This window comes from Pagrus pagrus, assembly GCF_965226575.1.
Source record: "Pagrus pagrus genome assembly, chromosome: 12".
NCBI lineage: Eukaryota > Metazoa > Chordata > Actinopteri > Spariformes > Sparidae > Pagrus > Pagrus pagrus.
Genome location: NC_140196.1, coordinates 10,404,801 through 10,421,321, shown reverse-complemented (window position 1 = coordinate 10,421,321; position 16,521 = coordinate 10,404,801). Strand labels below are relative to the sequence as shown.

General features: G+C 42.3%; 1 protein-coding gene across 3 annotated transcripts; it reads left to right on the top strand.

Moving 5' to 3' along the window:
- Positions 1-388: 388 nt before the first annotated feature.
- On the top strand, positions 389-12,245 carry ss18 (SS18 subunit of BAF chromatin remodeling complex). 3 transcript variants are annotated; one of them, XM_084368127.1, is made up of 11 exons: positions 390-577; positions 1,069-1,145; positions 1,250-1,334; positions 2,479-2,635; positions 3,638-3,868; positions 4,028-4,198; positions 4,516-4,593; positions 6,657-6,779; positions 9,279-9,409; positions 9,823-9,885; positions 10,650-12,245. In XM_084368127.1, the coding sequence occupies exons 1-10, from the start codon at positions 509-511 to the stop codon at positions 9,838-9,840; spliced, it is 1,140 nt and encodes a 379-aa protein (XP_084224253.1). In that variant the 5' UTR covers positions 390-508; the 3' UTR covers positions 9,841-9,885; positions 10,650-12,245. The 3 variants fall into 3 exon arrangements, with proteins under 3 accessions (XP_084224252.1, XP_084224253.1, XP_084224254.1); XM_084368126.1 differs by lacking the exon at positions 9,823-9,885 and having other exon boundaries at positions 389-577; XM_084368128.1 differs by lacking the exons at positions 4,516-4,593; positions 9,823-9,885.
- Positions 12,246-16,521: the final 4,276 nt, after the last annotated feature.

Genomic DNA, 16,521 nt, shown 5'->3' with positions numbered 1-16,521 from the left:
GGTCAACTAAATTAAAACTTAAAAATAGGAGTAATAAATATTGTCATCATCTACTATTGCCTAAAACTGCCAGCGTTGTTATTATGATTAATGTGTTTTTGAAATACATTCAGGCTCCATCTGACTGCGTTTCCCCTTTTTGTCGAGCAGTCCATTTCCCGTGGCCTTCAGGACCAAATCTAGACTGTTCCAATATACGAAACAGAGGTGAAATTGCAATTAAATAATGCCAACATAGGAGTGCTTTCAATCACACAATTAAGTGTGTTAAAATATTGTATTTCATCTCCGATGATTTTGAACACCACGCATTTCCGTGTAATTGAAATAAGCACTGCTCATCCATTACGATTTGAAACGTGCTACGTCCCCCCCACAACGGACCACTGCATTTCAAAATTGCATCCTATTCTGAACTGCTTGATCTGAGTTCTACCGATTTGTTAAGTGTGTTGGCTACTTTTTGGCATTTATGCTCTAGTTCGCTTTAATTTCATAGAGTATCACCATGTCGGTGGCGTTTGCACCTCACAGGCAGCGTGGGAAGGGTGATATAACACCCGCAGGAATACAAAAGGTAATTCATCTTTTTTAGCGCGTCTCCGAATGGAGGCTGTGGCATCAGGCGCTGCTAGCCTTTGAGCTAATCGATGGTAGCATTGCCCATCCAAGTCTCACTGTGAATAGATCGAGAACAATTTTGCAGGGTCAAAGCGCGGTGAATATGAACCTCTCTGGAGTCAGGGCGCCATGTGCAGACGATGTGTGTTAGGTCGATTTACTTGACGAACGTGTAATTGTGCTTCATATGAACGTAGGCCTGCCGTTTTGTTAGCTAAGGACAGCTAGCTAGCGAGACGCGTCTTTTGTTAGCTAGAAACGCACACTCACATTTAACAAAAAAACGCCCCCCGTCCCCCTCTTTGTTTTCAAATTAGGGCACAATAACCGCCAGCAAACAAAGAAAAAGCCCAAAGCAAATTACTCTGCATCAATTATTTTTTAAAAGCCGTGTTATAGCACGTAAGAAAAATCATGTGATATAAATCTCTGCATTTACTTTTGCAGCTACTTGACGAAAACAACCAGCTGATCCAGTGTATAATGGACTTCCAGAGTAAAGGAAAAACAGCAGAATGCTCACAGTAAGTTATGAAAAACACCTCTTGTGTTGTGCGTTACTGTGATTTTTTTTTTCGAAGTTCACGTTGACTGAAAACCTGTGATTGATGACTCCCCATCTGCCCAGGTATCAACAAATGCTGCACAGAAATTTAGTCTACCTGGCGACGATAGCAGACTCCAACCAGAACATGCAGTCTCTCCTCCCTGCGGTGAGTATTGGTCCTTGTTGGCTGTTTTGATTGTGACTAACAGTCTGATTTCTCTGCCTCATAAGTTAATATGGAGCTCTTGTATTACCCCATGTCCAGTACAAGTCTCTTGGGCACTGGTTCATGTAGATCATTTGAAAACAATACACATAAATAAAATAGTAAGGATTCAGGACAAAGGTATCACTGCAATATTGCATGGACTCAGAGTCATGTTACACATAGATCGTCCGACATGTGGCATTTCAAATGTACAATTCCCCACACTATACAATATATAAAATCTGATCAGTTTAATTTAAAATTTCCTGATTTTTTTTATTTTTTTTTTCAGTCCAACTTTACTCTTGTTTTAAACTCCATCAGTTTAAACACATTAATATCAGATTGCTTGTGACAAAGGGCACTACTCTAACCTGTGTATAATGCTTTGTTGTTCTCAAGGGAGCTTTTCACAGTCTGGAAATTTTACTACAGTGACGTCACCCAGCTTTTTTTTTTAACCTTGACCCATACAGAGGTTGATAAGTGTAGATATCTTTGCTTCTGCTGAAGTAGTGTCTGTTGCAAGTCCCCCAACAGTATGGATATTGAATACAAATGCACTGGAGTACTCCTATTTTCACCTATTGCCCTTTATGGATTCACCAACAGTATGAACTTTTCTTAGCACTAAAGTTTGTAAGAGCTACTTAGTTGGGTTCACTTAAAAGCCCATTGTTTGTAGAGTGCATCCTATCATATATGTAAAGATGCAGTTCATTGAATTTACTGTTAATTAATTGTGTGATATATTTTAAATTAGTTACATTTTTGTGCGCTCAAATCAAATAATTCTCATCAACACCTCTTTTAAGTTATTGATGGTCCCTAGATGTGACTGTGATGGTTTATTCAGTGATCAAGTGCCCATGTGTTGTACTGTGGGTGTATTAACTTTCAGTTATCATATATACAGTATCTTAAAAAATGTGTCATTGATTAACATACATCACAGAAGTACTTGGTTACAACATTTTGTACAGAGATCTTGGCTTTGATCTGCTTTCGTCTTGATTGTCTTTTTTTCTTTGGAGTGGCTCAGGCTACGATGTGTTTCTAGCCAGCTGATGTGTGTTTTTGTGTCGATGTTGTGCGCCTGCAGCCGCCCACTCAAAACATGCCCATGGGCCCTGGTGGTATGAACCAAAGTGGACCCCCCCCTCAGCCTCCTCACGGTCACAACATGCCCTCCGAGGGTATGGTCAGTGGTGGCCCTCCAGCCCCACACATGCAGAACCAGATGAATGGACAGATGCCTGGTAAGTGACCCCAACACCACCACCCAACTTCCCTCCCTCGTCTTTCTCTCTATTCTTTTCCCTTCTTTTCCCTCAGTCCCTGTCTCACTTGGGTTGCCTAGCAACACCACAGAACTGTGAAGGAGGTCGCTCTGCTGAAGGATGATGTCACCCATTTGCCAGCTCTGGTGGTCTTGAACTTGTACTCTGATTATAGTTATCCTTTCATATCATGGTTTGCTTCAGTGCGAGCTTTGTTTGCAAATAAAATTGATTATTTGAAAAATTAAAACAAAAAACAACAACATGAGAGCACTGATTGCTGCACCACACAAATGTTGACGGCATCGTAACAGAAAACCAGAAAATGTTACCACTGTGGAGTCGCCTTTTTTTTGGGCATGGTAGTGCCGTGGCTCTCTGTGTGTTGGATTTTCATTGAAAGTTCACAATAGGGAATATGCATTTCGCTAGTATTAAGGTCCTACATGGAAGTTGGCCTTCACTTTAATGCTCCCTGGTCAGTTCTGTAAGACTGAACATGTCTAGTCATTGAGCTGACTAGAGAGTTAGCAGTGGCTAGTTTAGAGTACTATGAAATGGGACGACCGTCATTCGTCATCAGTACCCCCAGTACCAAGTTCAGCAACTTTGCTGCTGGACCTGAGTTAAAATTCGAGTATCGATTGCCACATTGAAATTCGTCAACTACAGCGCACAAATCATCATGAACAATGTAATGTTAGCTACTGAGATAGTTTTATGCACAACGTGTGGCCAAGTGGTAGAGGCAAGGGGTGTAGTGGGATTGAGCCTTTTTATATAACGTGCTTTACACATGAATTTGACTTGGTCCTTAAGAGAAATCTGTCTACAATCATTAAGGTCATTTTATTTAACCAATGTCATTCCCTTTTTATGGAAACACAGCCTCATAACTGTTGTTCACAGAGTATGTGTGCTAAATATTTATGGGTTTTTTTTCAAAGAGAGTCATGAATCATTTCTGCTGTTGTTTTCCAGGGCCTAATCACATGCCCATGCAAGGTCCCGGTCCAGGCCCCAACCAGCCCCCGAACATGCCCAGTGGCTCTATGAATATGCCCCCCAGCAGCCATGGCTCGATGGGTGGTTACAATCACACCGTCCCTTCTTCCCAGGGCATGCCAGCTCAGAGCCAAATGAACATGACCCAGGGCCAGCCCATGGGAAACTATGGGCCTCGGCCAAACATGAACATGCAGCCCAATCAAGGTAAAACAACTCTTTTGCTAGTTTCCACTTGGTTGTGTTGTTTTCCAGTGCCTTATCACCTGCTACACATCATGTTCTTGCATTTTAATGAGCCATATAGTACGTGCAAAGGATTTCTACCACAATGTGAGAGTTAACGCTTTATCACTGTACAAACAGGCCCTATGATGCACCAGCAGCCTCCCTCCCAGCAGTATAACATGCCTCCTGGTGGAGCCGCACAGCACTACCAAGGACAGCAGAACCCGATGGGAATGATGGGTCAGGTCAACCAAGGGAACCATGTAATGGGGCAGAGGCCAATGCCGCCTTACAGACCCCCACAGCAAGGTATACCCCTCAGAGTGTGTCTGTCAAGTGTGCAAGTTGTGAGTGTTGGTCTTTCTTCTCCCTAACCCACCGTCCTGCATTTCTTACTCTTGTTCCTCTCAATTTCCTCTATCTCCACTTCTCTAGATCACAGACATGTTGATGACTAAACATGTAACCTAAAGCCTCCAATCATAAAATTAGTCAAGTGACCAAAAGAACGCTTTCTAACAAGAACTAGCGGCAAGGAATCCATCCTCTCTACTCTTCCCCTCACAAAACCGATCCAACAACACCTTGAATCTACTTGTGTGTATGTTGTGTGTATGTGTATGTAGGACCCCCTCAGCAGTACCCAGGGCAGGAAGACTACTATGGGGACCAGTACAGTCACGCAGGACAGGGAGCCTCAGAAGGTAGGAGAAACCCTCCAGTCACGTGGAGAAAATCAACAAAAAAAATTAAACCCAGGAGTTGTGTTAAAACACAAATGATGCAAAGAGACTGTGAGAAAAACCAAAAATCAGTTTCTTCATTATTTTCTGGGAAATCAAATTGACTTTAAATATTAAAATATGGAATCTACTTTTGAGTAAACATCCACATGCCTATTTCAAAAGGTGCTGAAGTCCATGGATAACTTAGCACCAGGGATGGGCAATCTGGCCAAAAATGAATATCACAAACTATTTAATCATAATAAAAATCCTCAATCTGAATTTTTAAATGCCCTTTCACCTACCGATCCAGAGTTATATATTCATTTATTCATTTGCGCCATTAAAACACAATATTGAATTAAAGATGGTTCTTAAGCACAAGCTCCTCATCCACCGTGCTGCTACCGATAGCTCAAGTTGCGTTTCCAGTATACCACCCAAGAAGGAGCCACGTGAAGTAATTCACCCAGTCAGCATAGCCATCTAGTTGGCACAGTACTCTGGGTTTGTTCATGTGGCGCTGATCTACTAGTCAGTGAGCTTAAATGATGTTTGGAAACAGAAGTAAGAGGACATTTAATACCGCAATCTCTATGAGTCACTTGAAATGTAGATTTTGGACGCCTTCAAGTTAAATCACGATCAGGAGTAGTAGCCAGTTGTCACATTCTGCCAACGCTTCTCAAAGGGGCAGTTTCCACTGACACCAAACAGACTGCCAAACAAAACAAAGGTTTGAGAATGGGTGTGGCATACACAGTTTATGTGTTCACCTTGAGAGTGCCATGTGCGTAGGTAAAAATAAATAAATCACAATTTCACTTCTTGCTGAGTGAAAGTGTATAAAAAGACGCCTATGGATCTGGAGTGAATGTTTGTGGAATTTCCAACCTAAAAAACGAACTTCACAACAGAGAATCTTTGCTTTCTAAGATCTGTCGCCAGCACTCAAAAAGTTGGCAGATGTTCCTGAGGTTGAATATCCAGTTCTGTTTACTTCTGTAACTGAAGTTGACCAAGCTTTCTTTCCAAACATATTTGTTTGCCTCTCGGATGACGGCAAGATATTGTAAATGTCATTCCCCCGTTGCTTTCACACTCGAGTGCGTCGCGTTTTCAACAAAGGCAGCCAGCCTTTTAGTTAGATTTTCTTCACATTGGTGTGTTAAGGGGTGGTATTATTACATTAGCAGCCACACGGAAAGATTAGATTCACTGGAAACAACACTTTCTCTTTCTTTGTCCAATTAACATTTACTTATTTGTTGTTTGTTTTTGTTTTCTCTACTGACTACACTATTTTCCTTTTGACCTTTCAAACACATTTTCCTTTTTTTCCCTCAAGTCAAACCCTGATATTTTGCGGAATAAAAAAACAAGACACTGAACTCTTATAGCATGATCAGTTTCATATTTTCACACTGAGATAATTTAAACTTAGGTATTACCTAAATAAATTGACAGTATTATTTCAGTTAGCTTCATATGTTGAGTTGATGTAGGTCATAGTGATTAGTTTGCCTCCACTATGTTCTGATCTAGGCATTGGTCGGCTTTATGAGAATCCATCACAACACTGCTATCTTTATACCCTCCTCTAATATGTGTGGTCATGACAGTGTTGACTTTGTATAGTTTATTTTTCCCTTCTTTTTCTAAAGATATGGATTGCTTTTAAAAGTACAGAGTACTACCTAAAAGTTGAATATCTAATCACTCAATATATTATCCAGCCTAGACTTAATATATTACTTGACACCTGATCCTTTATCTCTTACTTGAACTATTTATTTTATGTATGATTTACAAGGACAAGGACTACAACTTTACTTTTTAATAATTTACACAATGCTGTTGTGTTTTTAGTGGTTGTAACAGCCAGCTAATGTGTTGCATCCTAACAGCACCATCCAAATGGAAAATGGTTTGCTTAAGTAATAGCGTAGAATAAATCCCTATTTAATGTCTACCCGCCCGCTGTGCTGTTGCGCTGTAGTTGTCAACACGTTGCTCACATTGCCTGCTGTTGCCCCCTGAAGGTAATGCCCAGTATGGCCAACAGCAAGAAGCATACCAGCAAGGCCCTCCCCAGCAGCAGGGCTACCCGCCACAACAGCAGTACCCGGGCCAACAGGGCTACCCACCACAGCAGCAGGCTTACGGTGAGTTATCTTCTTTTTAAACAAGGGCACATATTTGTCCTGTAGGAGGCACTGTCGTCTCTCTTTGGCTGCCCTTTTTTAAACTGTTGAATAATTCCTCCTGAGCGAGTTGATGGTTTCTGCCCCTTGGAAATGTAACTGTGCCAGATGCATGTCAAGACATCATCAAGAGCAAGGAATTAAAGGACCACCTTAATGAATGGTTGGGGGATTGAAGCTTGGTGGAAGAGAAATTTAATCAGTAGTGGTGGCTGGCACCACATTAGCATTTCTCCTGGTGCTGCAGTTTGATATGACACACTGTTCTGAGGGAGTGTGAGAGGTGCTTTGGCTGATGGGTACAGACATTGGGCAAAGTGTGTGTGACTGCCAGCCAAACATTTTCAACTCCTTGCATTTTGGATAAATAGTTCAGCAAAGATATCCTTAAATGAGTAAACATACATATTAAAGAATAGGTTAAGTGATAGATTTGTTAAAACATATCAAGCAGAGTATTCTGACTTCTCTGGAATATAATGGAGTTAGATTGCACTTAGTTTATTGTGCCAGAGTACACATTTGAAAAACTCAGCAGCAATATCGCTTCATAAAAATTACTCAAGGTAACCCACAGACCTTGTTGTGAGCAGTTTCATGTTGCAACCATTTTCTGTCCATACCACCATGCGGATGGAAGCTTGAATCTACTCAAGGACAAGACGGTAGCTAACTATGCTAGCTAATGTTACAACTCATCCAAGGAGGATGCCACTAATGTTTACATCCCGCGCATGTCCTCCTGTGCAGTGATTCATCTTACTGGTGTAGTTCGGTAGAAAGAACCAAGGTCTATGGATTATGTTGAGTAACCAGGCCATGGTTTCTGGAAAAACAGATTGCTGTTGAGCTTTTCAAATGATTTTTTTTTTTTGTACCATCTAGTTCAATTATTTTTGAGAGAAGGCAGACATCTCTAAGGTGGATGTTAAAACTCAACAACTCACACCAGAACATTCTGGATGGATTAAAAAGCACTATGAGTAAGAGGGAAAATATGTCTTTTTCTTTTTGAGCTGAACCATCCCTAAAGTTAGAACACTTAGTTCTGTACTTTATTTTCTAACTTTAGGTTATTCACAATGAGTGCGTGACTTTGCAATTTAACCAAAATGAATAAATGATGAAAAAACGTTCCGCATGCAATGTAAGTATTTAAGCTCCTGCAGCTCTTTGGTCTTTTTCTGCCTCATCCCATTTTTCAGTGAAACTTTCCATCACTCACCCTCTGTCTGAACCAGAGCTCATGTTAGTAATGAGCTAGCGGAGAGGCTGTGAGGTGAGATCCATCTGGCACGCACGCATGCCTTCTCTCGCAGGCCCCCACAAGGTTATGCTCAACAGCATAAGGCATTATGAGCGCCTAACGATGCTGCGTGGGCCTCATTTGACTTGAGCCCCAGTCAAGCTTCGCTCGGTCCTTCACAGCACCTGCATAGACATCTACAGTGTACGGGGGCTGATGAAGTGATTTTTTTTTTTCTCCTTTTTTTTTAATGAAGCCTGCTCCTCTAATGAAGACCAACAGAATCCTTGATGTCTCGTTGCATTAGGGAACCACCGCCCGGCTCCAACTTGACTCACTCATTCTCATTCATTACTGAGTCAGGCGTTGTGGAGGCAGCCTAAACAAATGGGTCTGACATATCCACCATCCTCTTTGTCATCCATCAGCTTTTTTATTGCAGCCCATTAGTGATAGTAAACTAACAGGGAGTCCCTAGAGTTCTCGGAGTAACAAGTAGGAAACGGTTAATGAGCAAAACTTTAGGCCGTTTTCACACTGGGTTCCTTTGTTGGAGTCCAAACCTGAGTTTGAATGTTTCATCTTTCTCTGAGCAGGTGATGAGACCGCAAAATTGCACTTCGTGTAAAGAAGAAAAGAAAAGCACAAGCTCTACTCTTTTAATCATGTGTCAATCGAGTCGCGTTGAGTGTTAGTTGGTGTAGACCTGCAATGATTCATTGTCAACTCGTTTGATAATCGTTCAATCTGTTTGAGCAATTTTTAAGACTAAAGGGGGAAAAAAGTCTTAAGTGCTCTGATTCCAGCTACTTAAATTTGACTCTGCTATGAAAGTAAACGAGTATCTTTGGGTTGTGGACCAAACAAGGTATTTGAGGACATCTTGATCTCTTGAAAAACACTGACATTTTCCACCATTTTCTAACATTTCAAAGACCAAACATCTAATCGATTAATCACGAAAATAATCAGTTAACCAGCATGAAAATAATTTGTCGTTGCAGCCCTAAATCAGTGGTCATCATCAGTTTGATCTTTCAAGTTTTTTATTTAAGTAGTAATTTTCTTAACAAAGTGCTTAACAACATCAAATAAACAGAAAATAAAAAGATATATCAATCATTTCCAAAAACATGCACAAAGAGGTTTTAAGAAGAGAGTTTACTCTGTCAAGCATACATCATTTTAAACTGAGTTCTCAATGTTTGTCGTAGGTCCCACTCAAAGTGGCCCAGGACAGTATCCTAACTATCCTCAGGGGCAGGGGCAGCAGTACGGGGCCTATCGCCCTCCTCAACCTGGACCCCCACAGGGCCAGCAGCAACGGCCCTATGGCTACGACCAGGTGAGTATATCCAAAACATTAGACAGCAACAAAGACTAGTTTATATATTTGTCGTAGTTTGTCCCTTATTGTGTTTATGCCAGACTATTTGTATATTTGTGTAGAGAAACCAGAAGTTAGAACGTAAACATTGAAGAGTAGTCTGTTATGCATGCTGTCATCATATTTGGGGGTTAAATCAAATCCGAAAGAGAGTGTATGTGTTAGTATTGTCTTGTTAATTACACTTGCATATCCTGGCTAATATGGTATGCCAATACAGTGAAATATGAGGGCTTAAAGAGGACTCTTCCTTAAACGTGATGCAGACTGCTCTAGTGTTTAAAGGGAGATCTATTTGTTGCCCTGTATTTCCTGTGGTCTTATGTGGGGACCACAGCTACACTTTGATATCTTTATCTTTGAATATTCAGGGGCACATGAGGAAATAAAGACCCGGGGATTTGAACCCCTGACTAGCTCTGTAAGAAGCAAAGGTAATGGTTGCTGTGAAGACCTCAACGTCCAATCTAGACTTTTTGACCACCTAGCCTTAATTTGCATTTATGTTTCTTCTGTCTCTCTTTTATTCTTTTATCTCTCTTCCATCTCTCTCTTCTTTCCTGAACCTTTTTCTTTTTTCTTCTTTTTTTTTGTTTGTATTCTTTATTTTGTTATTAACCAGGGGTCGAATTGTAAGTCGTGAGGTCCAGAAACACAGCATGCTTAGTCTGCAGCGAGACAGCCAAAAGCCTAGTGCCTTGGCTGTGTCTTAAATCTCTGTAATTTACAACACTGGTTTGGATGACTATTGTGCTTATGATAACGCTCATATATTTCAATTAAAATGTTTACCCGAATGTCAAATCAGTTTGTTTTCAAAATTTGTTTCCATGTATTTTCCATTGATGCCAAACACATACTTCGACCCCTGTTTAGAAATGCATCAACTACTGTTCTTGCACTGAATTTGTCTCACTTGAAGCTACTGTCCACTATTTATTAATGAGGAAAAAAAACTCCTCAGCCATGCTGCTGCCGAAACCTGAGGTATGAAGTGAGAATTTAGAGCTCACAAGTTGTGAGGCCATGCTGCCACCTGCTGGTCAACACCGGCACATGCAGCCATAAATCATGGTTTGCAGTAGGATATGGTTGAAACCACAGATGTTTGCACCCTATTGAGATTTGTGAATATAAGCTTTTACTCCTCGTTTTTGAGAAGGTCAGTAACACGAGTCTGTCACATTTCTCTCCACAGGGCCAGTATGGAAATTACCAGCAATGAGAGATGGTCACAGCAACCCACACAGCTCTCTGCCCTGATCTCTGTCTGAGCTTTGACCTCTGGTCAGCTGCTAAGCAGACTTTAATGATGGTTGTAGCTCATTGAGATTCTCTCAGACACGAACGTACAACACCCAAAAATACAAGATACGTTTCCCCTTCTCTTCGGGCTCTTATCTTCGCCTATAAAATGTATTCTGTTAATCATGTACGTTGACTTAATACTGTCAAAGTCCATGACTCAACCTCTGGTCCAGTATGTCTCAAAGCAGCAATGCCTTAAAAATGGAACTGCCTTATCCTTTAGCATTGCAGATTGTGAAACAGACTAACAAAATTTTGGATATCAGAGTTGACTTTAAATGTACAGTTTCAATCTACTGTGGTGCATTGTTTCGCTATCCCTCAGCTCCTTGTTCATAAGAAGCAATAATGCCAGCAGTAGGGAAATGTGTGGGGGCCTGAAATGATGCACCAGACGAACTTCCCGCTAGGCCATGGTACATGTCTTGATGTATGTGATGATGTAAAAATATATTTTATGCTTTTTAGATCAAGCTAACTTTGTATAAGACATTGGAAACTAGTACTAAAGCTGTGTTGTTTATTTCATAAAGTGTATGTGTCAATGTTTTTGTTTTTTTTAATGATCTTTAATGATGATCCCATCCAGCACGTTTTCTGTTTTTTATTTCTTTGTGGTGTTGACTCGTATGACTATTCAATTGGTTCAGCTACTTCGGTGACATGGACACTGTATGACTTGTGTACACGTAGAACAACATAGAAAATGAAATGACGTGAACAGAAAATCTTCAAATACTAACCACATACCTGGAATTAGAAAATGTTAAATGTCTGAAAACACATGAAACGATCGCTGTATTCTGTTAAGCTGTGTATCTAAGTCAATGAAAAATGTATAGAAAATTTGGATCATGAGTATTATTTTTTTTTTTTTACTGCATTAACCTGACAGAATAATAGCCACTGGCCTTCATTTGACACATGTGCCCAAAGTGGTGAAATGTAGCAGATGCCACTGCAAGTTGTAAGTTTATGCTCTCCGGAGCCATTTTTTCTCTATACAAGCACCTCAGTCCTGTCCATTGACTGCAAATTAGTGAGTGGGAAAGATCAAACTCGGTATATTACATATTTCTGACAAGTACTTTGTTTTGTTAGTCTTGACAATGCTGGAATCCCCTTTTCCCTTTTTGAATAAACGTCTAAGTTGATGTCATTCAAATAGTGTTGTGTGTGAATAATGAAGTTACTGTCAAATATGTAACATAAGATGTGAAAATAATGTTCTGAAATGGATTCCTTAATTTCACAGTAAAGACTGGTTGTGCAGTTTCATATCACTGGCTTGATATCTGTTTCATGGTGCATACTTTATTGATCCCATATGTACAGCAGCATACAGAAGAGGAATTTATTGTCCTCGGATATTGTTTATATGGCTGTTTTAATATTTTGCATTCTGCACCCCCATCCAAGTGGTCACATTTGTGTCATGGCAATGTATAACTGTACATTACAATAAATTGGAAGAATCTTTAATATATTTTTGACTTGTGTTCTTTATAGCATTTGACCCTTTTACTAATAAGCTCTTAACACTCGTCCTGACGACAACATAAACAAGATGTGCCCTATTGGTGCCGTCATAACGTGACAGTATGATATAATTGTTTTGTCTTCATCTCCTATCTGGTAATCAGTTTCCGACTGATAATGACCCTGCACCGCTCAGCAGCATGTCTGCTTTGTCCAGATGCATCCAGAGAGGTCCAGAGCACATTTACACCCAAAATTACCTTCCGTGTCCCTCTTTCCCCTTCTGCTCCCTCCAGAGAGGGAGAGGGACTACCTGTCACATTGGGGGGAGTGATACAGATGGTACACCAGATGTGTGGCCGAAGCACGTGATGGGAGAGCGGTGTTGGTGTTAAGAGGGCCACCGACTGCCTGGGTTGCCTCGGTGCCGATGATGAGTGTTCGTGCGTGTGAATGTGGCCGAGAGCAGCTGAAGTGCTTTGAGAAGAGAAGGAACTTTTTTAAAGTGTGCCTATGTATAAAATTTGTGTGTGCACTTGTGTATCCCTACTCAGGTTTAGTGGCATCTCCTAGTCACCCCACCATCCTGCTGCTCCACAGCTGGCTGCCCCACCCTTCCCAGCTGCCACTGGGGCTCCCCCCGGCCCCTCCGCTTGGCAGAGATGGCGTTTTGGGCGCTCCCCCACCAGTCCTCCCTGGCAGCTGCTGCCCTCAGCTGCGCTCTCGCAGACGGTATTGGGGTCGGACAAAGTCACTCCTCCTGTGACTGTGTCTGGGGCCGTTGGGGGAGGATGAAGAGGTGGCAAGGAGACTCTTACCTCCTATGAAAGATCTCCTTTAAAACGGTCATGAATTTAAAGCGATGGGCACATAACTGAAAGTGAGGCAGTGGAGGAATTCTTATATGAATTTCTGTAGTAGTTTATAAATGGCTAACTTATGTAACTAAATATTACAAAGTGCAGTCTTGCACAAAGGGAGTCTTTGGCTGCGTAGTTCTAAATGAGTTATTAAGGAAGCGTACAGGAGAACATCACTCCATGCATGTTCTGCGATGGTGAGGCAGATAGTGAAGTGGCAGCATCATTTAAGAGGATGATTATCTTGTTCAATATTTTGATAATTATAATTCAGGGCACCTTTCAGAGGAGGCTCCTAACCACTGAGGGGAAAATGACATTGTGATCATAGCTGGCAGGCAAGATGTGATCTCTCTCTCTCTCTCTCCCCCTTCCCTCCCTGTCTCTCTCCCACTAACTCTCCCTTTCACTCTCTCATACCCACACTCTCGGTGTGACAGAAAGTCTATGGGGAGGTATAAGAGGTAGTTATGGGGGGAATGCAGCAGCCTCCACAGTTTAATTGGAGATGTGTCACACTAAATAAATGGTGCAAAAACAAGCGCTGACTGGAGGCTTGAGGGAGGGGCCCTGGGGATGCAGCCTGTTTTATTGGGCAGGAGCTTTGCACCGCTCCAGGGTGAAACTGGGCTATGCACTGCTGAGATAGCCTCCAACCACCAAACCACCAGGCCTCCCAAAGACTACTGTGGAGGAAAAGACAAAGGCATTAATTTCACTCGGTGGAAACACATCTTTATTGGTGCCGAGAAGAAGGTGTGGGTGAACCTGGTGACCTCATTGTTCCTCCTCCAGTAGAGGCCGAATCAGCGCCCTCATCTGCAATTTCAATTCCTGCACGCTGGCGAACAAATCCATAATTGTTGAATCTCGAGCAAGTGCCGTCTGCCTCACTTGCTCCCAGATCTAATGTATGTCAATTTATGTTTTGCGGAGACAGCAGCCAACAGCCTCCAGCCAATCCCATTTCCCTGTGTAATCCATACATGACCTCCAAGTTACCAGAAGAATGTGTTTTCCAATACTCTATCAATGTTGATATAGCTGTTTACTCGCTCCCCTCGTGCATTGCGGTGTGCGCACGTGTGTGTGCGTACGTGCACCTTGGATTCCAGAGTTCATGGCACGAGTTTTGATTTACCTCTACAGTGTGCCGCAGTAATTGGATGTGACACCATTCTCTCTGCTCTCCCTGGGGGATATAACAGGAATCTGACTATTATGGCCCCAGTCATGAATATGTCACGACAGCCGCAAACAAAGGCCCGTGATTTGGATAAGGCTCCTCTGTATGTTGTCTCTGCGCTGATATATGAGATAAATGCTGTGAGGGTAAATGAGTTTTCTGTAAAGCAATTTGCAGTGTTTACAAAGAATGATTAATTGCCATTGTTTGGGAAATAAGAAAAAAAAAAAAAGCTAAGGTAGAGACAATGTTCAATATTACATGTTCATCACTACGCCTGCCAGATACATATTTGCCTCACAGATATTTGTGTAAGCTATTACATCTACTTTCAAAACAACTGGAAAAGATTTTTTGGACCTTACATACACAAACAGGGTGATCCCCTAGAAAGACATTGTTTTGCATGCATCAGATGAGCACTGCTTTGTTTAAATCCCATCGTTTGTTGAGGGTTTAGCCATCAAATCAAATTGAGTGTGCTGTTTTGTATGTGTTCTAGCCTCATAAAAGTAGTCTCTGGGTGAAATAGCAGGTATGCTGATATCAGTATTCCCACAGCCTGCATAATTGCTGTAATTTGCTTTCCCTTTGGGTAATCTGTAAACATGGCTGTTTTGATGTTTTTGGCATCCTCCATTGGCTGAGCTCTCTACTCCTCCAGTGGAGCCCCCATCCCAGCCCAGGGTGACACAAATAGATCCTTCCCCAGAAGGCGCACGTAGTTCCACATGGGCACAATCAATACAGCCCAGTCATCACTGGAACTGTGGCGGTATTAAAAGCACCCCGTGAGCTGGTTCTCACCACGCCGGCGTTTTAGGGAAATAAAGCTATTGATCCTCCGGGGCCTCTGGCGGAGCATTAACCTGGGCCTACAAATTAGAACGTGCTCATCTGGACACATCTGCCTGCAATGTTCCCAAAAAGCCGGTCCCAGGGAGAGAAAAGGAGGGCTGCGAGGCCTGCTGCTTCCAATGATGAGTAGAGCGCTACTTGACGTCCGTGTCGGAGCGGGGGAGGCGTCTGGATGCCCAGGACTTCCATTAGAGGCCCAGGATGGTGGCATGGGTCGATGCGGTAAGGTTTGGTTGGGGGTACTCCATCTCAGATCAGTGTGGTTCCTTCCCCCTGATGTAGAGAGAGAGGGGGCTGACCCGCGGTAAACCTGAACTCCTGACTGGAAGGACAATGAGGGAAAAGGGTTGCTGCTTCCAAAGCTTGTTCCAGCAGTGTCAAAGACTTTTGACTCTTTTGTAGGATTCTATATCAAACAAACAGGATATACATCGATTCTGTCGTATTTCACAGAAATATCCAGACGCAGTATTGAAATTGTGAATTTTTAATGCAAATTCGCTCTAAAGCACGCTGCAGTCGCCTTGTTTGAAATGTCGCATGTTACAGAACTCCTGGATTTAGTACAACAGTAAGCTGTAATTTCCATTTTCGGATTACATTTTTATTTGTCTGCAAAACCTAGAATTACCCTTCCCTCCATGGCACCGCGGGGCTATTTGAGCCATTGATTTAAATGTATCACTTGCTGGGGTGTCATGCAAGTCAGTAATTATATTTGACTAGTAGATCAGAGAGTGGATACACTGAGATAGAAACACAAACACAGTTATGTGCATCTACGTGCACAGACATAGTTTTAGTAAAGACCTGTTTGATTGGTATTCCCTCTTTTTAACCGACCACAACACACCTGTATGACTCATGCGCCGGCTTGACCCCTGCACTTTTTCTTTTGACGCAAATTGTGATTTAAAATATGAGTTTTCCAGTTTCAGTTCACCTCTACTCCACATTTTAAATGTCACACCCTTCCCAGAGAGCTGTTCCACGCTTTAAAACCCATTGCATGATTAGTGTTTACTGATCAGTAGAACCCATGCATCTCTCCTAACAACACATTTCACCAGCCACGCTCACACAGACGGAGACACTTTGGAAACTTTGCCTCTTTTTTTTTTCTCAGCCTGCCCTAACAGTGGGAAGCCTGGAAGTTCTCTGCCCCAGTTCTCCATGTCCTTGAGAGTTGTGCCTTCGGGCCGGGGCTGGTGGGGTCCTGCGGTGCACAATGTGTGCTTCTCACTCAGGCTCCCGCTGTACTCCGCCGCCCCTGCATGGCTCTGGAGAGTTGCCAAACTCTGAGGGGTTGTCCATGCGAGTGGGGGAGCGCGCATGTTGCCACAAAACCGCTCCAAACATCTCACTTCCTTCCCCCATGA